The 23,890-nt window shown below is 41.6% G+C and overlaps 2 protein-coding genes across 6 annotated transcripts in view; both read right to left on the bottom strand.

The window, feature by feature from the left end:
• The window catches only part of galnt14 (UDP-N-acetyl-alpha-D-galactosamine:polypeptide N-acetylgalactosaminyltransferase 14 (GalNAc-T14)), a 137,107-nt gene extending 129,267 nt beyond the window's left edge, over positions 1-7,840 (bottom strand). The window contains exons 1-3 of one of the 4 annotated variants that reach the window (XM_027284511.1): positions 7,652-7,840; positions 5,882-5,947; positions 5,391-5,467 (exon numbers count right to left, since the gene is read on the bottom strand). Coding sequence is in view for 1 of the 4 variants with exons in the window: in XM_019259145.2 (XP_019114690.1) it covers positions 3,322-3,498 (177 nt within the window). In the remaining 3 variants the exon portion in view is untranslated. Of the gene's footprint in view, positions 1-3,321; positions 3,743-5,390; positions 5,468-5,881; positions 5,948-7,651 lie in introns of those variants that run through there. The other 3 variants (XM_027284510.1, XM_027284512.1, XM_019259145.2) reach the window with 3 other exon arrangements.
• A 3,551-nt stretch (positions 7,841-11,391) lies between these two features.
• On the bottom strand, positions 11,392-23,673 carry zfand3 (zinc finger, AN1-type domain 3). 2 transcript variants are annotated; one of them, XM_019259146.2, is made up of 7 exons: positions 23,088-23,673; positions 17,900-17,973; positions 16,512-16,552; positions 13,689-13,880; positions 12,758-12,820; positions 12,494-12,664; positions 11,392-11,659 (listed from the first exon to the last, which is right to left on the bottom strand). In XM_019259146.2, the coding sequence occupies exons 3-7, from the start codon at positions 16,537-16,539 to the stop codon at positions 11,505-11,507; spliced, it is 609 nt and encodes a 202-aa protein (XP_019114691.1). In that variant the 5' UTR covers positions 16,540-16,552; positions 17,900-17,973; positions 23,088-23,673; the 3' UTR covers positions 11,392-11,504. The 2 variants fall into 2 exon arrangements, with proteins under 2 accessions (XP_019114691.1, XP_010743566.1); XM_010745264.3 differs by lacking the exon at positions 17,900-17,973.
• Between the last annotated feature and the right edge of the window lie 217 nt (positions 23,674-23,890).

Below are 23,890 nucleotides of genomic sequence, written 5' to 3'. Positions count from 1 at the left end.
ACACACACACTGATTGGCCTGCTGAATGAACACAGATTCTCTCTCGTTGCTTGTAGGCTCACATCTCGCAGAACAAGACGACACAAGACACGCAAGACTTTTTCTTCTTCTCCTGATCAGCTAAGTGGCTGCAGCTGTTTCTGCCCCTTCTACTGAAGTACTTTAATTACATTTCAAATTTCATATCTGAGGCGTTTAGCCGAGGATCTTATCCAGTCAACTTACAATGAGAGCAACAGCAGATTAAGCTTCAATGCCTGAATTATCCACCATTTGAACAACACCTCCTACTCACACAAAATGAAGACAAAGTGTGGCTCTTCTTTAACAATTGTTGAAGTCTTAAGAGCTTTGTTGACACATAATTACCATACTTTTATTTTTACTGACTGGATTTTCTATTTTTCACAAATCATGCAGAGTTTCTCCAAAATGGCAATCACTTTGGAAATGAATATTTTATATTGAGGGCATTTCTTCTTAAATCAAGCTCCAACTAATAGTTTTGATCATCATTTTAAACTTTAGCTCTGTCTAAACTTTCTCACTTCTCTTTGTTACCTGTCCATTAAAGGCACTGCAGAGGTTCATGCTCCTAAACATCACCTGTCTGCCCAGCTACTCTCCAGGAGTTATTAGATCCAGTATGTATGTAGCAGCTGTATATCTACCGTCAGTGTTTCAGCCTCGCTCGTGTTGTCATAATGCATTATGCCAAAAATACCAGGATGTTCTTCTGCATGGTTTAATAATGAGAGATACTGCTTTGAGTCATTTAAAACATGTCCACGTCTGTAGTATTGGTGTGTCGGGAGATTTAAATAATCAATGAGGTTTATGCTGTCTCATGTGTAAAAATGTGTGCAGTATCTCTCTTAATGAGGAGACGCTTCGCTCAGTTTCACCCAAACAAACCATCCGCAATCCACAGATTTCACTTTTAAACTACGTTTTTTTTGCAATCCGCTCATCACTAACGTCCAAAGTAACGTTACGTTTTTTTTACTTCAAATTTCAGAAAACACACTGTGCAAGCAAGAGGGTCAGTGAGCAATGTTTTGATGAAGCAGTGTGTCGCAGTTACACGCAGACAGTACATACCTCTTAGTATCAAAAGTGAAAAGAAAGAAATCAGCACAGCAGTGGTTTGCATTAAATACTATGCTCACAACACACAGGTGATTATAATTCATCCTGAGGGGGACGGGAATGCGTGGACCAAATGTCATGGCAATCAGTCTGATACTAATACTGAAACATTTCACTCAAAACAACGAATGTCGACCTTATGGAGGAAAACAGTCGTCATTCAGACATGTTACAGATCTGTTTTGACTGTAGCTCTACAACCGCAGCAAACACAAAAACATGCCTTTGACTGCAGGTGATCTTACACAGTGATGTGTTTACGCGGTGCACTCTAAAAGCTTTCATTCAGTCACTGATGTGCATTTGCATTTTTTACATTTCATCCATTTAACGGACACTCAGATCCAAAACGACTCACACTGAGACAAACACGAGTAAGTTTCAGTTCTTACGGTAGATCAACTGCATCCCGTAACAAGGAGCTCAGGGAGGTCAGAGGCTAAAACATGCTGCTGATCAATCGAACAAATGATCTTGTGATACACCAACATACATATATATATATATATACAACAAGGTACACAAAGAGCTGAGTGGAGAGCTATCAGATTTTATATGCAGCTCTTTGCAGCGTTTATGTATTTCTGTTGTCTCTACATAAACTACTTGTCACCTTGACACAGACTGCTGAGTCTCGGTGTGTGGTGGAGGAGCTGAATATGCAGCAGCCCTCACACACACACACACACACACACTGATTCGATGTCCTTTCAATCTAAAAATCTTTTGTCGTGATGCCTCTGAAACACTCATTAAATTTATGCCATTAAAGTACACTGAGCTGGATGGATTCTGCCTTTAGTGCAGAGGGACGCACAAATAAAGCAATAAATTTGGATTCTGGGACAAGTTTCATTACTCAGATGAGCGGCAGAAGAACACACTGCTAACCTTCACCTTCACTGTGCAGCTGAAGTGAAATCTCATGCACTAAAAAATCACATTCTTAGACGGGCTAATAATGTCTCTAGTTGCAAAGACCGACTTTATGGATTCCTATTATATTCATCCAATATTCTTATAAGCACACAGAGTCTCTGTAATGCAAATTAAGTAGAGTTTATATTACTTTATATTTTTATGTCCTCTCATCTCACAATATTCACAGAGAGGAGCACTTCTTGAAAATGTGTCTAGTTCATGTGTGCATGTGTGTGTGTGTGCTCGTAGTTCAATAAAACAAGGCAGGAGAGGATGGATCAATACAATTTATCCCAGCAGCCAGTTAACATGCTGCGGCTCTTCTGCATAACAGACATCCTGCAGTGCGCGCTGGGCGCAGATGTGAAGCTGGGTCGAAAATGAACCTAATTATCTTCAAAGGAGCCATAACAATCTGATAATGATTTTATACAATTATGGAAGCCCCTATAGTGAATGTATGGGCATATTATTAGAGCGTTATAGGAAAAGCATGCATAGTATTATCAGAGGAAATAAAAAGCAAGCCGAGTATTAAATCATCATGTACAGAGACAGGAATATTGTAGGATTAAATAGGAATAGCCTGTGATGGTCTAAGAACTTTCTGATACCAAATATAAAAAAATGAAGTTTTAAACTTGCAACATAGTTGATTTCCTTTAGTTTGCATTGGGAGCTGACAGAAGAGGAATTAACTCATTTACCTGCATGGAGCTCTCACGTTTTATTGGTGTTTTGTGAGACAAATATTGCACTACTCGCTGAAGCAGCCATTTTGCCGTGAGATATGAGGGTGAACACAGGTGTTACCGATGATACATTAAGGTTACATTGCATTTATTACAGCAGAATTTAAAGTGAGCAACATGCACAACAGTAGAGTCTCTGGTAACTTCATACATATTAAGAATCAATCATCAAAACATGAAAAGTCTGCAGAAGGATCCCTGCAGTTCAAACTAATTAACTAACTAATTGGTTTAGTGTGGCAGGAGTTTTACTTTACTTCCAGTGTGGTATTTCTACTCAAACTTTCTGAATGTCAAACTATCCCACGGGTTTGGGAGAAAGCTGCACGGACCTCACAGACAGTAGCAGGCGTGTAAACGCCATCAAACATCCAAAAGACAAACGTTAATGTCACTATGAAGTCGTTATTGGCGCACTTAACTACAGGACATTAGTCTAATGACAGCTGTGAACTCTCTGCGGGGACATCAGGACAAAGTGGTGGTGTTTCTACTTCACCTGGTTGTACGCTGTCTCTCCGCCTCCTGCTGCTACTCCTCCTCCTCCTCCCCCTGCTCCTGCTCCGGTACCGAGCTCCGGCAGCTTCCTCCGGCTCAGCACCAGCAGGTAAACCAGCGCGCCCAGCCACACCAGCACCGCCACGGCCACCGCCAGCCTCCGACAGAGACGCTTCATTTTTCGGTCAGGAGGAGCCGGCGGCGCCCGCAGCCCGGCTTCTGTCAGAACCGCATTTTAAACAGAAGCCAGGAAACAAACAAAAAAGCAACCGCACCAAGCAGCCAACCGACACCAACTAACGCGCACAAGTCTGTCCGGTCCCGCTGACGGTAACACACCGACTACAGCGCGCGCGCTGGCTCTCAACTCACAGCGGCTCGAGCGCTTCTCTGACACGCCTGACAGCCGTGTGCGCGTGCGTGTGTGCGTGTGTGTGTGTGTGTGTGTGTTTGTGAATCAGTGTGTTTCTCTGAGGGTGTCCTGGACCCTCCTGAAGGTTTGAATGGGAGAGCATGGAGCTCCACCTGCCGACATCCACAACTACTCCACCACAGCAGAACAGAACAGAACAATCACAGGTGAAAAGAGCTGATTTAATTAATTGATTTAATTAATTAACAATTCAGACTGTCATTATTCAAGTCTCTTTTTTTGTATTCTACTGTTCACTTTTGAATTTTGGGCTGTTGTCCGGACAAAACGTAAACCAAAATCTGAGTTTTACCATTTCCTTGATCAAAGAGGTAAATCAAGAAAAAATAAATCAGGATCTAAAAATCTCTGGTCCAGTGTGGGTTAATAAAGCACAGATGTAATGCTGGATCCTGTAACCATGGGTTGTCTGATCCAGTGTTGGATTACTAGATCAAACAACCTCTTTGTCTTGAGACCAGAAACCAGAAAATGTAGGGAAGAAGTGAGGAGAAGACAAAGACAGAAAGAGGAACACATGAGAGAAAAGATGAACAGAGGAGATGAGATTTTAATAGAGGAGGAGAGAAATATTGTTCTTCTGCTGCAGTCAAATGAACAGATAAGTTGACAAGGAAACCTCATCAGTTATGACACGTTTTGTTTCAATAAATTATCAGACACACCACTGAGTGCATGTTCCATCTCAGCATTATTTATAAAACATGTGGAACAAAAACAAAAATCATCCTTCTGAGGCGACGAACCCGACGAGAAACCACATCTTCACTGTCTTAGTGCACCACCTAGTGTTGATACGCAATAACTGGCCGTCGTCTGGTCCCAGTGTGTAGTACGTGGAGCAAACTTCAACCTCAGAAACTTCTTAAAAAGTCACATTACACCCATGTTGTGGACAGACTTTCATTTAAATAAAACATTATAAAACAGTACAGTACATGCTGCAGTGGCATCTTCACGGCGTGTTGTTGCTTCACTGAAATCTACTTGCAGTAAAAGTGCAAAAAGAGAAGTTTTAGAAAGACCACTGATATTAGTCTGATACATTTCAAACAGGGAGAGTCCAAGCTGTATTATTTTAGGTGGGAACTGAAAGCCGAAGGCAGTAATTAGAAAAAGCCAAGTTGGATACAAACACTGAAGTGGTTGAAGAGTGAATTTAATTCATGAAATGCCCGCAGCACAAGTTTTGATAAACATTTTTTACTGTTTATTTGTTCAGACGGTAATTAAAATGTTCACAAGCCTCCTAGTTGTAATTCCAAGTAAGAGAGATCAGGAATGTCTGACAGCAGTGATAACTCCCACTCTGTAAAAATAAACTGCAGAACTGCGGTGTCACTACTTCATTATCAAAATGACTGACAATCCTCCCGTTACTTACAGTACTGAGTTGTTGCATGTGAGCTGTGAGCTGCCATCTGGTGACCCTTCCTTTTGTTTTTGTGTTAAACAGTTTGTCCCCAAGGAGAAATAAGTTATTGTTGTCACCTTTTTAAGAAATGAATTGATGTTCAGTAAATGGCCTGAGTGTGGAATATTCCAAAAAAAAAACATATGGTGGTTATATCACAGTCACAAACATCTTGGAATACTGTGTAATCACTCCCAAGTCACTGCCTCAAAGAGAGAGTTACCTACTGTAGATGGTGGTCGGCGTGGTCCCAGTTTGGAGGACCGGACAGATGTCCTGGCATGGAAGTAGAGCAAACCTCTGTGTGGACAGGGTCAGCAGAAAAACAGATTTCAGCCACATAACTGACAGAAATGTTGATGATGTTCTCAATGCTAATATTTCATTGCTAGAACAATAACCTACTTGTTCTCATATCTATTCACTATTGATTCATTTGAAGTATTTGCACAAGTTTACAATCATAGAAACGCCTGACTTGACTTTGTAAACTCATACAGGTAGTTCAAACAAATGAATGTTGATTATATTGTTATTATATTGACATGCCTAATGCCACATGAGGGAACACCCTGGTTTCTCAAACAACAACGTCACATTCAACAATTTGTGTCCTCAACCGGTCATTGCCGCTTTGCTAGCAGCTTGTTTCTAATCACTGGGGAGGAGTGCTGGAACTTTTCGTCCAAGGTTGAAGGATCTCTGTGAACATACCAGGACTTCTGCTGTGGCTGGGTCTCTGCCATGTGTGATTGGGAAGCTCACTCATTGCTCGTTCATCTGGACAACACAGGATACAACACTTATTACACTATAAAGAAATGAACGTTGAAAGTACAAGTAGGTTGTTGTTCAGGCAATTAAATATAATGATTTCTCTAGATGAGGAGAAAACGAGCTTTATTATAACTTGATAACAATCTGAACAGCACTACAAGGGTAGTAAAATAAAAGAACTTAAACTTGTAGCTTCACCTCGACAATCAGCATTACAACTGGAAAAAAGTTCATATTTTATGATGATGTCATGACGATTCTTCTCATGTGAATACTGCATATTTCATAATACATAACTATATCACCCATAACTTTACAGAACAGCCTTATAAATCTAATGTGTTTGTTCCATTTCAGGTTGCTCCTCGCTGCTCACTGGTGTATAGGCAAGTCCCAGACGTTGCTGGCTGGAGCCGGAGCTGTCGGTTGAAGCTGAGCTTGCCTGAATACATCTTTTTCACATCAGCCACTTTGACATGAAATATTAGGGTCAACACAGGTGTTACCAGTGATATTAATTAAGGTCCATTTATTGCAGAGACTGACTCTGTTTGACCTGAATGGAACTGAACCTTAATCCTAGAACGCGTTAAAATTAGTAACACCATCACTAACGTCGGGTGTATTTTACCCGATATAATACAGTTTTCATCAATTTATGTAAAAGTACAACACTGTATGGCAAACTGTAGTACTCTTCTTTAATTTCCAAATATACAATATCACATAAAATAAAAAATAAAAAACGAGAAATTTCCTAACAAAAAAAGTAATGGAGCTGGGAACTTGTTCTTCTGTCTTTGGTACTTTGGTCCACCCATTCCTGGGACATGTGAGCTTGTCTGGTGAAGGCACAGTCTTTCTGCATCACTGACAGACTCTTTATCACTAACGTCAGGTCAAAATCACCTGAACGCATGCCTCTTGGAAAAAAAAAACATAGATGGGAGGAGGTAAACAAACCATTAATGACATCAGTGAGCAGCCTGAAGCTACCTAAGGACCCATGCAACGTTAGTGTTCTAGGGTTAATTAGTATCACTGGTAACACCTGTGTTAACTGTGAAAAAAGGTTTTTCAATTTTTTCTCTCCAACACCTTAAAATAATAATTAACAAAAAAATTTAATTAAATAAACCGGGCTTATTTCAGTTAGTCTCGACTCATTTTCACTTAATTTGGTGCCTTTTAATATATATAGTTTTTTTATATATATTTTTTTTTGTTCTTAATAGATAGCTAAGTGTTTACATATGTTGTTTTTGTGTTTGTACACTGGAGTATAGTAACAAAAAATAATTTCCCCCTGGGATTATTAAAGTATTTCTGATTCTGATTCTGATTCTGAATTCAGTCAGGCTCGGTTGCTATGGCAACTTAAATTGGGGGGGGAAACTACTAACTAACTGTCTAGTCCAGGGCAGGCTGATAATAAAATAAATTGAATTTATGACATAACTGGTGTTGTATTTGTAACATTTCACCTTTAAGATGTTTAGAGGACACTGTGTTAACTAAAAAAATATAGTTTTAAAGGGGTTTAATAATATAACCAGCTAGCACGTTAAGCTAAACTCTAACGTCTCTTACACCACTTTAGCGCCTTTTTAAAGTTTAAAAAAACGTTGCTTATTAATAAAAGTGGTAATTTAAGAACACAAAGAACAAAAAAGAAAACATTTTCTCAGCTTCCCCGGACACACTTACTCGTTCGTTGTTGGTCAAAACGTCGAACAGACACGTTAAAAATACCGCGGACGAACTTTTGTCGAACTCTCCCTAACGGCTTTATTCGAATTTAGACGTTTGGCCCCGCCCACTGTTGCTATGGTTTCCAATGAGTGGAAACCATGGCAACAGCAGCTGACTAACTCACTGTCTTCTGACTGTGTTACCTGGTCTTCAGGTTGAGGTAGCTCCTTTCCACAGTCAAGTATGGATGGAAGAACCTCCCAGCATTGTTAGCACCTCCAGACAACAGAGCACAAAGTACTCAAATACAGTAATTTTAAGTATTGAGATATTGTAGTACTTTAGGATTTCCATTTTCTGCTATGTAAATACAAGCAAAATATTTCAAATAGAAATACTGTACTTTTTTTTACTCCACCACAATTATCTAACAGCTTTCAGATTACAGAACATTGTTTACTTATAATTATTATTAGCAAGTATAATCTGATAGCACTGACAGGGGCATAATGAGTACTTTTATTTTGGATACTTATGTACTTCAATAAAAGTACTTGTAATGGAGTGTTTCAACGGAGCAGTACTGCTATTTTTACTCAAGTAAAAGATCTGAATACTTCTGTGTTGAATTTCATATCATATATCTATATTAATATTTTCATACATCACACTGTTAAACACAGGAAACCACAGCTGACCAATCCATGGTGCTATCATTCATACATTTACTTGCTCTTGAATTTAGCACCACATTACGTGGTGCTCATAGATACTACAATAATGTATCTCTGGATGACTATAATTAATTATTTTGTATTGTGTTATGTATCAAGCAGTTTTATGTACGCATTTTTAGAAGCTGCAATGAATAGGCTGGCTGTATATGAACATATACAGTATATGGTTTTAATATCAAAATGTAATGCAGAAAAAAAAAAACTATGGTAATCTATGCTCCTGACCTAAATAAGATTCAACTCTGCGTGACATTTTTGCTCATAATAACAAACTGATGGATATTATGGTATTTCTGTTCATGGTTTATTTTCACCCCTTTTCAAACAAATGTTAAAACACGTGGGGGAAAAAAAAAAAAACACAGATTAACACATACACACACACACACCACATCCTCTAATCCAGTTTATTTTCCTCAGCAGAAAATGGAACACGATAAAATTAAAAGGAGAAAATAGGACAGAATTATGTTCTTTCTTTTTTTTTTTTTTTTTTCTTTTTTTTTATACATTTAACTAAATATGCCACTCTATGCTAGGGTGTAAGTAACTCAAACTGATATAAGGTTAAATAAATTTTCTCTAAAAAGGTACAGAAAGATATTCCATTTCTTCCATTTCTCATTAGCACTCAAAAAAAAATAAAAAATAAAAACAGGAACACGTTTTTCAAAATATCAAAATAAGAACCAGCCAGGCTCCCTTTATCCTTCGCTGTGTTCTCATTAGAAAAGACGAGCGGGATGGGGAGAGGTGATGGAGAGGAGAAACAATAACTTGTGCATGAGGATTAGCATAGTTAAGTGGTGTCTGGTTACAAGGGCTCTCCACCAGAATCAACTTTTCTGATGTGAATTTGCAAAAATAAAAAAAACACAGACACTTTCTGATTTTCCTGCCATTCAAGGAAATCCACAGCTTCATGCTTCTTGAAAAAAACAGTAATATACAATTCAACGTCATCAAATTGCATCTCCTGTAACGCTGCAAGGTTCATTTTAATGGAGACTCCGTACCTGTATTGAACATGTCACAACTTCTAATGCACCGAAAACGTGCCAAACAGACGACGTAACTTTAAATTTGAAGAAAAAAAGTTGCAACGTCACAAACAAAAAAGTTGATTTGGGTAGAACACCCCCTTTAAGAAGAGGAAGGAGGAGAGGTGTGTAACTGAACAATATGCACAGCACAAAGTCCAAGCAGTCAGACTGTGTAGGCTGATTAAGAGCAGAGGGGGAAGGGGTGTCAGAGACAATGACAAACTATGACAAAAAAAACCTATGAGGAAAAAGGGGGAAACCACTCAATTTAAGGATTCACGTGTTATTTCTGCAGCCAAAAACCAGCTGAGACGCTGCAGACAGTTTGAATCTGTGACGTCAAGAGATGTGCAACCACCCCAGGGTCCGACCCGCTGGGGACCTCTCAGGTCATGTATCTTACCTCCTAAAAAAATTAATAGCACAGAGGAGGAGCCATCAGGGTTGATTACTTTGCCAAAATGGCGAGTTCAAGAGTCCAGCCATGTTTAAAACTTAAATTTAGTTTGTTTAAATTTAAAACCAGCTTTTGGGTGATTTCTCAAACCAATTTTCACGTGTGCTGCGCATCAATGTGACATCACTGATTTAAACTGTGGGACAAACGCATCTCTCTTCTTCTGTTCAGTAGCAGAAATGATCGATGTAAGACAAAAACAAAAAAACATTTCAAGAATTATGTTTCAAATCGATATCCCCCATCTGAAAATTAAATGACACCTAATTCTACCCACAAAACACAAAGTAAGAAATAAATTATAGAAGGATTTAAAGGGGTAGTAAGTCATTTATGTATTGGGTTTAGCACTCTACTACAGAGACACTCAGTGATGAACTTGGGGTAATTGTTTTTTCTAAATGAATACATGGCATTTTGGCAAAAATAATACAGAATACAAAAATTCAGTCGTATTCCCCTTTTATGTAAAACAACAGTACTACTCAGTATATTGAAAAGAGGGGAGGGAGAAGAGGGAGAAGAGGATCTGCTACACAGGATTTATCCAAGTGACTCATGTCCATTAGTGTGTTTTTATTTTTTTTTATATTTATTTGTATTTTTCTTCAACAGTCCATGTGAGCAGAGGCAGGGATTGGCTGTATTGTCCTCCACAACGCCGTGGATAAGCAGTAAAAACGGAGCTAATCACCATGACGGCCACACGAGAGAAAAAAACGAAGAAGAAATCAAACCATGACAGCATCCTCGGACTGCCTCACGTTACCACACTCACACCTGCACAAATACACCGTCACAGGTACCATGCACGAGCAAAACATGGTTAGTGATGCTGCACATGGACCTAAATGTTGTTGGAAGAAGAAAAAAATAAAGAAGAAGAAGAAGAAGAGGAAGGCGGGGTTACAGGTTTGATACTCCAACCCCTTCGATGACGACCTGAGGAGTGGTCGTGGGATAGAGCTAGACCCCTTCACCCGCGACCAAGAAATGGGAAAAGAAAAAGAAAAACCTTGTCGAATGACAATCCAAACGGATCAGTTCAGCCGATCGCTACGACAGTTCGTCTTCCGTAACTTCCTGTGCTGAAAAAAAAAAAAAAAGGAGTGACCAAAGAGGAGGAAACCGTGGCGATAAACAGCGGAGCTGTGCGTGATGTACGACTGACTGGATTCGTCTCTGCGGCGTTCTTCCTCTGAAGACTTTGAAGGGGGAGGTTGGGTTAAGGCTGTGTGTGTGAACATGCGATACTGAACGTGGCTCCGCAGAACAACCACCAGGCCCCCCCTGTTGGCCCCCAACCACCCACAGCACCACCACCTCGGAACGGCCTCGTCCAAACAGACACTCCACGCAGGAAATCAGGACAACAGGGCGGCGTCAAGCTCAGATCCAGAATTGTCGGGTCAGATGCAGAATGTTACAACCGTGCTACCTCCCCTCCTCCTCCTCCTCTTCTTCCCTCCCTCCCTCCCTCCCCACTCCCACCCATAACCCCTCCACCACCCCCCTCCATTTGTCATTTCTCCTAGCTCTCCTTCCATCATCCTCCACCTCCTCCTCCTCCTCCTCCTCCTTCTAAGCGCCTCATCTCTTAACTCGGATGGCCGGTCAACGTTGTGGCCGAATCAGGAGCACTCCTCCCCGATGCGTTGGCACGAGCGGCCCACCTTGCGGTCCAGCTTCACCATCTTGAGGACGGCCTCCTCACGCCCACGGCCCAGATGGTCGAACAGACAGTCGTGTTGCTCGGGTAGACGGTGGAGCATGCAGAATACGTAGCCTGGGAGGGAAACACAAAACAAGGTGGTGAGGGAGGAAGTGACCCCGATAAATGCTCTGCTGTTCCCGCTTTGTATGACGTCACATCAGTGGTTTCAGCTTTAGGAGTGTTTATTGGCAGGAATGGAATACAGTAATCATTTGTAGGTTTCCATCAGTGTATAATCACCTGAAAACAAGAATCGTTGATTGAATTAAGCGGCGTGGGAGAGTATTCATTTGGTTGCAATCTGCAACCTCGCCACTAGGTGTCACTAAATCCCACATACATACCTTTTCATTTTCATGGAAGCTAATAGGGGTCATACATTCATGAACACAGACAGCTGTGCTGCACAGCTGACCTGGCATTATTCAAAAGCATGGTGACACAGTGCGCCACTCACCTCTGATTCATAGTGAGGAATATATGGCCACAAAAACACACATTTATGTGCCTTATTATAGACTTAAAATAAGAATTTTCTCAATTTATCATAATTCAAAATTGGCCTGTTTACATAAATGACACATGTAAATAAACATTTAGTGTTGATCAGCGGGTTAAAATCTGTGCTTTATTTATTCGTGTCCCTTTTTTCACATTTAGATCACGGACTCTACCTTTAAAAGTAAAACACTTACATTTACCTAAAAGCAGGGGCTGACAGGCAGCTTTAGAGTCGTATTTTATGTATTGTCAGTGTTTCAGCTCAAATTAAAAACACTACAGCAGCTGACTTTGTCATCTTGAGCAGCGGGAGAACCAAGTCCGTGAAATTAAAAGCAGTGGTTTGAAGGTGGAAGTCAGAGTGAGCCTTTAATGAGCACACGTGAGTGATGTGTTGGTACTGACCACAGCGGCAGGAGCCCAGTTCCTGCTGCACCAGCTCTAGTTTGGTTTGGCAGCGATAGCAGCGCCGGCGGTTCTTCTGCTTGGGCGTCCCGCGGGCCTCCTCGCTGCCCCCCTCCTTCTCGTCTGTCCGTGGCCGTTTCTCTGGCGTCGCCTCGCTCTCCGAGCCCGACGCTGTAAAACAAACAGGCGGGGTTTAGAGCTTTGAGTGCTCAAAGCGGGGCGTGCCATGCGGAGCTGCTGCCAGGAAGAAGAGGCCGACTGTACCTGATTCTCGTGGACGTTTTGTGGGTGTGCAGAGTGTGCCTTGGGCTGTTTCTGTGGACACGCCTGCAAACGGAAAATAAAGACACGTGTGAGACACTGAGTCTTATTGAACATGGAACAGACATCCATATTAGTTCCATTTGTACATGAAGACAGACAATTTCATTTAGTACAACTGGAAATATCACATATATAAAGGAATCTTACATTTGTGATGAACACTTGAGGGTTGATTTATGTATTTTTTTATGTCTAGAAACATAGAAGCCATCTACTCTACAACAGGAGACGTCAACTAACACTTCAAAAACGATGATTTAATGGCAACACTTTCCAACACAGGATAATGTTTTTGGTTCGATTCACAAGCGGCTGTTCCATTTTTTGACGGACGCAGAAACAACAGATAATCGGGCCGATTTTCAAAATAAAACACTCCTTGCAGGTAAAAACAGCCGAAAGGGAAACAATTTAACTACGTGGCATATTTACACATTTAGAAGCACCTAAACCAGAAAAATTACCAAATCTGAACATACAGGACATTCAGATGCTTTCACTGAGAAATGTGCTCTCAACGGTGTATTGTACATCTTCCACTGTATGTGACGTCCTGCAATTCGAAGAGAAGAATGTGCATCTGGTCCGGCCTCATACTACTGATATCTCTAAAGAAATACTGCTGATGTGGTCTTGAGCTCAGCAGTTGTTGGGAGAACCGCAGGATGAAATCATTTCCTGACTTCTGCAATGTACTTCTCATTAAATGATGCTTCCTTGATGCGAGTAGCTGAAAGGTCAGAGCTTCATCTCCTGTTTGTCCTGCTCTATCTTTCTATCTATTTAAAAGATACAAAGAATAGACAGTCCATTCTCCATCAGCAGCTTTTAGTTTGCCTTCATGTGGATATGATCGGTTGTCCCAGCTTACCTTCCCTCGTGCTGGGAAACGTGGGCGAGGGCTCTTCGGCTGACGGCTGCTCGGAGCTCGAGGGCAGCGACGACAATGGGGATTGGCTACTGCTACTGCTCGTCTCGCTACTGAAAACTGGCGATTGGCTACTCCCGGTGCTTTGGATAGGCTTGGAGGTGCAGTCCTCCCCTGGCTGCTTCTTCTGGATGTCTGTGGTCAAGGACAGCAAGTAAGCAAACAGAGAGAAAATGTAAAAATAGGACAGGGAAATAGATACAGACAGAGAGGGAGGAAGAGGAGGAAGAAAAAAAGACGACACAGAAAGAGTCTCTGTGAAATCAGAGTAAAATCTGGACTTATGCGCCCGTTTATGGTGTGAACTAGAGATGTAGCCACAGAACCCAAACCTCCTGACTAAGTCTGTAATGACATGTTATATGTAGTAAGTGCACATGTGTAGAAAATAGGGTGTTGTAGCCACCAGGCAGGCTAACATTATTGATATTTTTATATAATAAAGATGTACCTTGCACAGCGTTTATGTATGGATATAGTTTTTGACCCAAATTGAACGGTTGGTGAATTCTTGTGGGTGGTTTTGTTGGCCACAGGAAGTGATCAGTTCAAACTGAGCAGCCCTCTCCTACGTTCTCCCTGGACTCTGTAAAATGGCTGCTTGTAAATGTCTGTACAGTTCCATCATGTTACTGCGTTTCTTCTACTTGACATAAAACTTGGTTGGGTTAATGATTAATCAGCCAATTATTTTATACATTCGACTGATTATAACTTTGGTCTAGAAAATATCTTTAGACAGTTTCTCCAAGATGATGTCTTTAAAAGTCTTGATTTGTCAATCCAAAACCCCACAATAGTTGGCCATTACGTTTCTGTCGATTGATTAATTAATTAGCCTGCTAATCATTGCAACTCTACTTGAGATAGGAGGTCCTTCTTCTGGTGTCAAACATTAAGTCACATGTCAAGGCAGCTGAGAAAACTTTTCTGTGCACTCATAGATAATTTAAGTAATTTTTAAACAAATAGGAGAAAAAGTCACAGGTTCTAGCTGGTTAACTTTGTCTTCCAAGACAAAAAAAATTGAATATCTTTGGGTTGGACTGTTGCTGATCCCTTGAGCAGTTTTCACAACTGTCATCAGTCTGATCAAGACAAATCCTCTAAGTTTTAGACCTTCAAGTTTAAGTTCGTCCCGGAACCCATCGGCTATCATCTGACAACAATTTAACCTTTTGGCGGTAAACAGACGATGTTTCTGGGGCTCTAGCAGACATCCAGAAATGTATATACGATTATCTGGACCCAAGACTTCCTCTGCAGTCTGAACTTGACAATCAAGGAAACAAGATATCTGCATATGAATGCAGATTTTTAAGCCAAATCATCATCAGGTGATAGCTGATGTTCCGAGATTTCATTTCACCCAATGCGTACTGCCTCTTTCCCTCTACATATGGACAATTTACCAGCATGAAACCAAACTGCTCAACCGTAATCTGTCAACACTACTTCTGCTTCTTAAGATATTCAAGAGTTTTCTAACCGGTCCCTGCGCAGAACTTTCCCAAGGGAAACATAAAATGATAAGATAAAGACATGATCACCTTGGACGACTGTGCTACACTTTGTATCTCTGTACATAATGATAATCTCGGACCATATCGATCCGTGAGGGTATTGTCTTTACCCTGTAGCCCTCCGGGGAGGGTGAGGGAGGTCAGCCTAGATTTGAGTTTCTCCTCTCCACACGTGGAATAACCCACTTCTGCTTCAGCCTCTATACTCATGTGTATTGAGTCTATTCTGAGCCTTAGCGCTGTCTGTGATGCTAGACTCAAAGCCGGACCCCTTAGGTCCTCGCTGTCTGCCATACTCGCTGGTTGCCATGGCCACCGACAGGGCTGCAATGCACCCACAAAAACCCATCCTCCCAATCTCAGACTGGAGTCGTCGTTGAGAAAACCTAATGCATAGCTTGACATTTTCAAACTTTAATTGGGCTTTTTTCCTGTCACAAGGTGGTGGAGCAAATGTTCTACTTTCATAAAAAAGAAATACTGAATGAGGTAACCAGACTAAGACTCATTGGTCTTTGGTAAAATGATTGTTTAGAACATCAGAGAATCCCATCTTCCTTAATATATACAATTACCTTTCGACTTAACCAACGTTCATCTCCAAATGTTGGATATATATGTTGGTATGAGACTCTTTAACTTGTCTTTCCGTCTCCTTACAACAACTTCTTGGCATTGTTAGCATTCCTAACTGAAATCAGCTGGCACACCTAGCCTCGAGTTTCAGGTCTACATGCCAAGACGAAGCTTAACAGAAGAAACAAACGTGGAACTGTTTTCTCCGTTCATGTGACAGGTAACCAGCTGAAAGTAACCTCTTAAAAAAACAACACCAGAGGTTGGAAACATGAACTTCAACGTTCCCTTCTGCTCTAATTATATTATTCTCATAAGCATGCATAAGTGTGGTACAGGCGAACCTCCCGAGGCAAGCGCTGCACGATTACAGCAAGCTGAATAGAAGAGCAAACAGCAGTAAATAAGTAGCATAACTTCTTAAATGACAGTGTGACTTTTAGCTGCTTAGCACATTTGTCAGGGGGGGTAAGTCATGAAGCAACCATATGGTTCTAATCCGTGACATAAGTGGAAATCATTTTTGGAGATCACAGTTGCACCTTTGGCCGTTTCTGTTTAACCACGTCTTTCTCAGTTAGTTGCTCTTATCTCTTTGCTGTGTGATTATAGAGAAGTCCCTCAGGATAAAATAAGTAATGTCAAAAAACGAGAAAAGAAGACTTACCGGCAAAACATTTGGAGCAGAGATTCATGGTTTTACTGGACCTGAGGAAGACAGGTGAGAAAATAAATGTCATTGACCTCCTCAGATATCCAAGCTTTGCTTCTACAAAGTTTATGGCATGAAAAATTAAACAAAAAGAAAAGACTTAAAAAGGTCCAGTGTGTCGAATTTAGAGACACCTAGTGGTGAAGTTTCAGATTGCAACCATCTGAAAAACCTCTCCTCTCCCTCTCAGTTCAAGAATGAAGGAGAAACTACAGTGGCAATGAAATGTGAAAAACGTGGAAGGTCCATGCAGAGCAAGTGTTTGGTTTGTCCCTTCTGGGCTGCTGTAGAAACAAAGTGATTCAACACAGCGGACACTGTGGAAGAGGATCCGCTCCCTTTACATCTACGCAAATAAAAACTTAACAATTCTTATTTTCAGGTGATTTTACACAAATGAAAACATTTCTGTCCGTCAATAGATGAATTACACACTGAACCTTTAAAAAATGAACAAAAAAAATATACACACATGAAACATGATGATCAGAATTCTGAGATCTGTCAAAACAAAACAGTTAATCTCTCTTTTGTTTCCCCATAATCCAATACCTGTATCAGTTTTATGCAGCGGCTAAACATGAAGGTGGGAGACAAAAACCTCCGTAACACACACACTAGTAAGACTTTACCCCTTTTATCAGTTTCTCAAATGACAATTATATCACATCCTGACCATCAACCACAACATCTTCCATAATCGCTCCTAACGTTTCATCTCAGCGACCCTCTTCTTTGTTTGTCAGTGTCGTAATCGGCCCTGTGTGTCAATAGATTCAAAAAGGGAGGATGACAGGAAATCACAGAGGACGGCGGGAAGCAAACGGCTGTTATGGGGAAACTAAAAATCACTTGCAGAAGGAGCATATGTTTGTAATGAATTATTTCACTATTGTTAGTCATCAATCTCCTGTCAATAGAGACGCTACATGCAAGCAGAGAGGCCAAAAATGTCTTGTGGGGGCAAATCAAGTCCATCTCCTGTTACGTACTGGCGTGGATTACTCGGGAAAGGTTTAGCTCTGATGTCTGTAATGTCGGGTTCAGCTTACATCAACACTAGCTACCCCTGACGATGATTTAACGCCCACGTACAACACCTGAATGTGCAAACATATATTTGGAAATTAAAAGTCTAAATCGGACGAATGCCAATGTCTCCACCTCACTTTAAGTAAACGCCGGCCAAAGACGCCAAAAAGTCAAAAGAGTCAACTGAGACGAACACGTGTGCCACCGAGGTTACGCTACACTATATATTCAAAATGCTATTGGCCGCTTTGTGGGCGAGGGGGGTGGGGGGGGAAGGGGGTGGATGTGTAATGGATGCAGGTTTCACTTACAGAGTTGGGTCCTGCAAAAGCCCAGAGTTGTTTGTCAGTCACCTGTTTCAGTCATGGCTGCACAGTGAGCCAGCCTACTTAGAGAATTTTCAACAGAAACACAGTAAATTTTAAAAAGACGTTTTCTGCCACGGCGGGCAGTGATTTTACTGGTGGCAGAGAACCACGAGGACACAGGGAAAGCATTGTCAACACACACTTTTAACAAGAACACTGCTAAAGATTAAGCATCCTGCGATACGTCACGTGAACGCGAAGATCAACGATTCATTTTTAGACCCTCCAAAGACATCGGGCGCTCTCGTCTTGTCATCTTTAAACGGGGATTTTGGAAACATCTGTCTCTTGGTTTTCTTGGTTCTACCTTTTTTTCCCTCCAGGTATTTAATGTCTTTCCCTCACCTTCTGGACTTCTCTCTTTCAGCTGTCAATGGGCACAGAGGCTGGAACGCCATGGGGTATTCAGATCATTGTTCCTACAGGAGCTATGCGACTAATGCGGCAGGACAAGCCCGCACAGACTGTTTTGGGAGGAGGTTTCACCTGTTACAGTCGCTGCATCCGTGTGTCACTGAGATATGTCACCATCTATAAATGGATTCCTCTGAAATTTGGGAGAAAGACGGGCCTTGGGCAAAGCAACAATTGATCAGACGGTGGTGGTGACCCCGATCTGTCACGATACATATTTGCTAAGATTATACTACTGAAGATTTAGACACTTAGAAAAAGGAGAAAAGGTGCTTCTTCCATTTTGTTCACCCCCATTTACAAAATGTGAGGCGGACAGAATATTAAACATGATCGTACAATCCACTATAACAGCCTCGAGACTCACCAGAGAGCTGAATCAACAAACAGAGCTGACAGTCAACACAAACTCAACATGCACGCAACGTTTAAAGGTTGGAAACTGTGTGTTGGTTCTTATCTCATATATTGAGTTATTAAAGAGACTCTGCTGGTCTCAGTAACTCGCCGGTTGCTCGTTCATCCATTCTGTCCCATCCAAATTTGCACATTCGTTTGTGATGTCGACAGATTAGTCAAACAACTTCATTTGCTTCACTATATTCTGCCTGTGTGCACATGTGAGAGAACACGCCGCTGTCTGCTTCAGGTTCTGACTGAAACATTATTGTTTTAATATCATCAACGCAACAACAAAGGCAACCAAAGCACATAAATTGGTTGTCATTTTCCTAAAATGCAACTGGCAACTGTTAGAGTCAAGGCCTGAGACGAGGATTCACAAAGATCACAAACGCTAATTTCAGGGATTCGCAATACTTCAGGGCGATAAGTTATTGGATTTGTGTCTATAAGAAGAATTTATTTTCATATATTTGTCGTATATTTTGAAGTACTTCACTAGAAAGAATGAATGAATGAGCTGTTTCTTTGTCTGTCTTGTGTTAACAACAGTGATGCCAGTAAGATTTGGTTCGATCGGTGACGTGAAATATTAAATCATCTATCTTTGCTCACTGTATCTCAGCCTCTGTCACGCTCAGGTGAGCATAAGGTACAGATTATGAACTTAATTATCGGTTATCTTATCTGTATCGACCTTGAGAAGCAGGTAATTATCGGTTATTAAAAACACATATCGTGCTTTCTATAGTGGAAACTCCTGACTGATAAAAACGAACTGAAACAGAACAATGCTGCGGAGACAGTGACTGGACCTTTAACACCAGTTAACCGACAGTAGTCTACGCGTTTGTGTAATCGAGTGAGCTGGGTGTCCCTGAACAAATACCTGAAAGGCTCTGTGTTTAAGGCTCTGTGTTTAACGGCATGTTTAGCGATAGAAAAGTGTGATGATATCACATAATGGAGCTGAACAAGAGAACATGGATCCACGAGCAGCACAGTGGGTCCAGCTAACTGTCTGTCTGACTGTCTGTCTGTCTGTCTGTCTGTCTGTCTCGCCTCTCGAGCCAAGCGAGGCGCTCCATCCCACGAACAAGCTGCATTCACAAACAATGTACAATGAGTTTTAATCGTAGTGTTTCCTGCAGTCTGTGCCTTTTTGGCTGCAAACTGTCAACGGACGGCTTCCCCCGGTGGACGTTCGCTATGACAACAAGAACCGACTATGTGTGTGTGTGTGTGTGTGTGTGTGTGTGTGTGTGTGTGTGTGTGTGTGTGTGTGTGTGTGACAGCTGAGACTGACTTATTTCTTTCCAAACATGTTCAGTTGTGTCATTTCTGTTTCCTCATAACGACTTTCCGCTCTCGTCTCTGTTCGTTCGTCTTTTTATGCCCAAGCTCGCATCTCTCCGTCGGATGTGTTTGGAGGATGTTAGTACAACCAAGTTCAGACATTTTCCCTTCATCTTAATGAAGACGTTGTCATTCATTAGTCTTTTTTTTTCTTCTTTTTTTAAAAAGGAAGAATGATGCTGGAAAACAATGCGATTAATTTGTTCTGAGAACTTCACGGATGATATTATATTCTATTTGCCCAAAGAGCAACAAATGAAAGGAAGTTTGTCGCTTGTCATCACAAAAACAAACTGCCAACGAAGCGACCGGATTTAAAAATAAAAGCCTCACATGAACAGACAGATCTGGATAACTCAATATCCACATGCAAAGCAAACGCTGAGATCCAAAGCTTAGAAACAAAACGACAAGCCAAATTTATCCAAATATCTTTCCAACACAGGTAACACTCCAACCAGGAGCCTATGGGGGGAATGTTTGATTAGGCCGACAGAAAAAGTTCCACAGTCAGGTCAAATATCGTGTGGAGGTGTTTAAAACACGGCGGGTTCATCAGATAGCAGCATGCAGAGCGGAGAAAACAAACACAGATAAGACGCAACAAAAAAACAAGCCGTCAACCTTGAACCCTGGAAAAAAAGGACTGAACTCAGGCTGCAAGTATTTCCAATATTTCTCAGATTCTCTCGGAGACATCGTTCAATAACTGCAGATATTTCTGTACTGGCACACGTGTCAGCTGATAAACAGAGATATGTTTGACATGATGCAATAACCGTGTCACTGTGACGTTTTGTAGACCACAGAGCGCCGACAAGTTCGTTTTACAGCCGTCAGGTGAGCTACTCAGCACGTAACTCGGTCATAGTTCTTTAATAACATCAAATATATCATTGTATCCCAACTATCAGTCAAGTATTACCACTAATGGACCTTAACAAACCTCACATGGATTTCCAACACAGATCCATCAAAGCGAATCAAAACAGTCAGTCCTTAAAATTAAACATCAGATTAACGTCGAAGGGCCTTGAATATCGACCTCTGTGATGACAGTGTCATGTTAAACGAATGGATCTTTTGTTTCTTCTCTCAGCCTGATGTTTGTTGAATGTTGATTTTCATGGATTGGACCCAAAGAACTAGTCAATGAAATCACCTGGTGCAGTCTCTGATTGGAGTTAAACACGTTCCAGCGTGTACATCCGGTCTTAAAATGACCCGAGACATTTGAAAAACAGACTCAATGATTGTCACAGAACAAAACCGACTCCTAAAAAACAAGTATTAGCACTCAGACCTCAGATGAACCATAACGCTGCTTTAACCACAGAAAAATGCCTTTAGCGTTGGGATAACTGTGTGATTAACACTGTCGGGGTTAGAGGCTGCTTGAAACGTAAAGCCCGACCGATAAACGGGAGGAGATACTATGAATTTTTGACCTGGAGTGAAAACAGTATTCAGAAGGCTGCTTTATTAAAGAATATTCCAGTTAAATAAGGTCCAGTGTGTGAGATTTGGGTCTTTTATTTTCAGAATAATATCCATAACTATGTTTTCATTCATGTACAATCACCTGGAAATAAGACTTTTTGTTTTTGTTACTTAAAAATCCTCTTTCAAAAGGAAGCCACCATGTTGAAACATGGTACAGACAACAAACAAACTAAATACTGACTGTAGACAGAGCCTCTCAAGTGTTATTTCTGTAGATGAGGGTGATGTGAGGAGATTGCAATGCAGCGATTATGCTTTAACACGTTAAATCATTTAACGTTTTCAGCATATGTAACATATGCTCTGACGTTGCCGACAGTTGATTGCCACGGGATTGTAAATCGCCGATCACTCTGCTGGATAAATTAACCGGATAAACAGATGAAGTGAGTACGATACACTGATTATCGGTCGGGCTTTGAATTCAGTGAGAGGTTTTTTTTTAAAAAAAGAGGCCTCGAGTTTTTCAGCGACATGTGTGAAGAGCCTGCGTGGGACAGGAGGTAGAGGAGGAGGAGGGGGGTGAAGAGTCAGAAAGCCCCAGACCAGGTGTTATTCTGAACTGAAGGCAGGGCCGTAAACACACACACACACACACACACACACAGCCATTTGTGTCACCTGACATTGACAGGTGGGTTTACTGGTACCAGTTTGCTTACTGGACACCATGAAATGAAGGCAACTGGGGGATGGGGGAGGCAACAAGATGATCATATGACAGACCTGTCTCACTGACTGTAGTAGTAGTAGTAGTAGTATCAGTAGTAGCAGTAGTAGTAGTAGTATCAGTAGTAGTACTACAGGCTGCACACTGCATGTCATGACAGCAGCTTATCTTTGGCTTTTCTCTGCTTGTTTGGAGCGACACCCTTTCAAAAGAAAAGCACACAGTCATGTCTGCATGTCGTTTTTCCTATGGGGTAACACAGGAGACAGCAGTGAATCACATCCGGTATGCAACACACATCCACCGCTTGACAAGCAACAAAAAAAAGAAAAGAAAGAAAAGAAAGAAAGAAAAAGCAGAAATAAGTTAAACTGCAGCTCGGGTCGGATTAATCGATTAATCGGTTTGAATCTTTGGAAGGAAGCAGGGCTGGTTTTTAAAAGGAACCTGCTGGTAATAAATCATGCTGTGCTCGGGTACGTCATCTCCTGCTTCACCGATCTGCCGTTAAAAAACACGGTGAAAGCTTCGGTTAAAAAAAAACACGGTGCCCGGCGCGCCAGGCGACCGGAGCGTCCGCACACGGGCGATAAAAACGTCGGAAATGTGTCCGGTGTTCACGGTGGGGAGGTTTATTTATCAGCCAACTTCCCAACCCCCCACCCCTCGGCCTGTACAACAGAACAACAACAATGGCTTTGGACGAGTTGAACCCGCTGAGCAGATTCCAGCGTCAGGCGGCAGCTTTTTATTCTAATTAGAATAAAAATAAAGAAAAACTCTTACCCCCAGAATCCACACGGGCACCGGGGAGGCAGGCTCGGAGCTTTGCTTCGTTCACTTGTGTCTCCCATGACTTCCAGCACACACACACACACACACACACACTCACACTCACACACACACAAAAACCCTGATATGGGAACGCGAGGCTGGGGATGAGTCCGAGGCCTGCTCCTTCAATGAGACCCAGAGGAGGAAAAACCCCGATCCAACACTTGAATCTAACAAAAAAAAAATGTTTTAAAGTCCACGGATCGGTGCCAAACGGTGTCCGGTGCACGGAAAGCTTCCGTTAACGGCTCAGGGATGCATTGATCAGCTGGACCGACAAACACACACACAAAAAACACACAGATGAGGAGGGGGGTCCCGGTGTTTCAGCCCGCACCGAAAAGCGTCGAAAAACCTCCGACACGCGTTAAACCCACGCACAGCGACCGTGGAAAGAAAAAACGCGTCGGGCTCCGTGGAAAAAGGCAAAATAAAGAGGTAGAGGAAGGCCTTCCCCTTCTTATCAGCTCATGACCAGCCCTGTTCACACGTCGCTGCTACGAAAGTATGCTGGGCCGGAAACGCGTCCATCAGCGAACCAGAAATGTCAATATTCAAGAGAAATGAGGAAAAACAAAGTGACACGTAAACGCACCATCACGCCTCCAAATGTTAATAATAAAAAAATTATGATGCAAACTTATTAAAATGAGCACAAAGTGTGTGTGTGTGTGTGTTTAACTCACTCACTGTAATCCGTTTTTACCAGATTACACTGAAGACTTAAAGGTCCAGTGTGTGAGATTTATTTTCAA

The sequence above is a fragment of the Larimichthys crocea genome, chromosome XI (assembly GCF_000972845.2).
Source record: "Larimichthys crocea isolate SSNF chromosome XI, L_crocea_2.0, whole genome shotgun sequence".
Classification (NCBI taxonomy): domain Eukaryota; kingdom Metazoa; phylum Chordata; class Actinopteri; family Sciaenidae; genus Larimichthys; species Larimichthys crocea.
Note: the sequence above shows the minus strand (reverse complement) of the source record. Positions and strands in the feature narration are given on the sequence as shown.

What these genes read in the sequence shown, in the direction of transcription:
- zfand3 (XM_010745264.3), bottom strand. Translation starts at nt 23,155, where the DNA reads ATGGGAGACACAAGTGAACGAAGCAAAGCTCCGAGCCTGCCTCCCCGG. An exon ending in GTTTCCCAGCACGAGGGAAG is followed by an intron (nt 12,821 to 13,688) that starts GTAAGCTGGGAC and finishes TTCCGTTTGCAG; the next exon opens with GCGTGTCCACAGAAACAGCC. An exon ending in ACTGGGCTCCTGCCGCTGTG is followed by an intron (nt 11,660 to 12,493) that starts GTCAGTACCAAC and finishes TTTCCCTCCCAG; the next exon opens with GCTACGTATTCTGCATGCTC.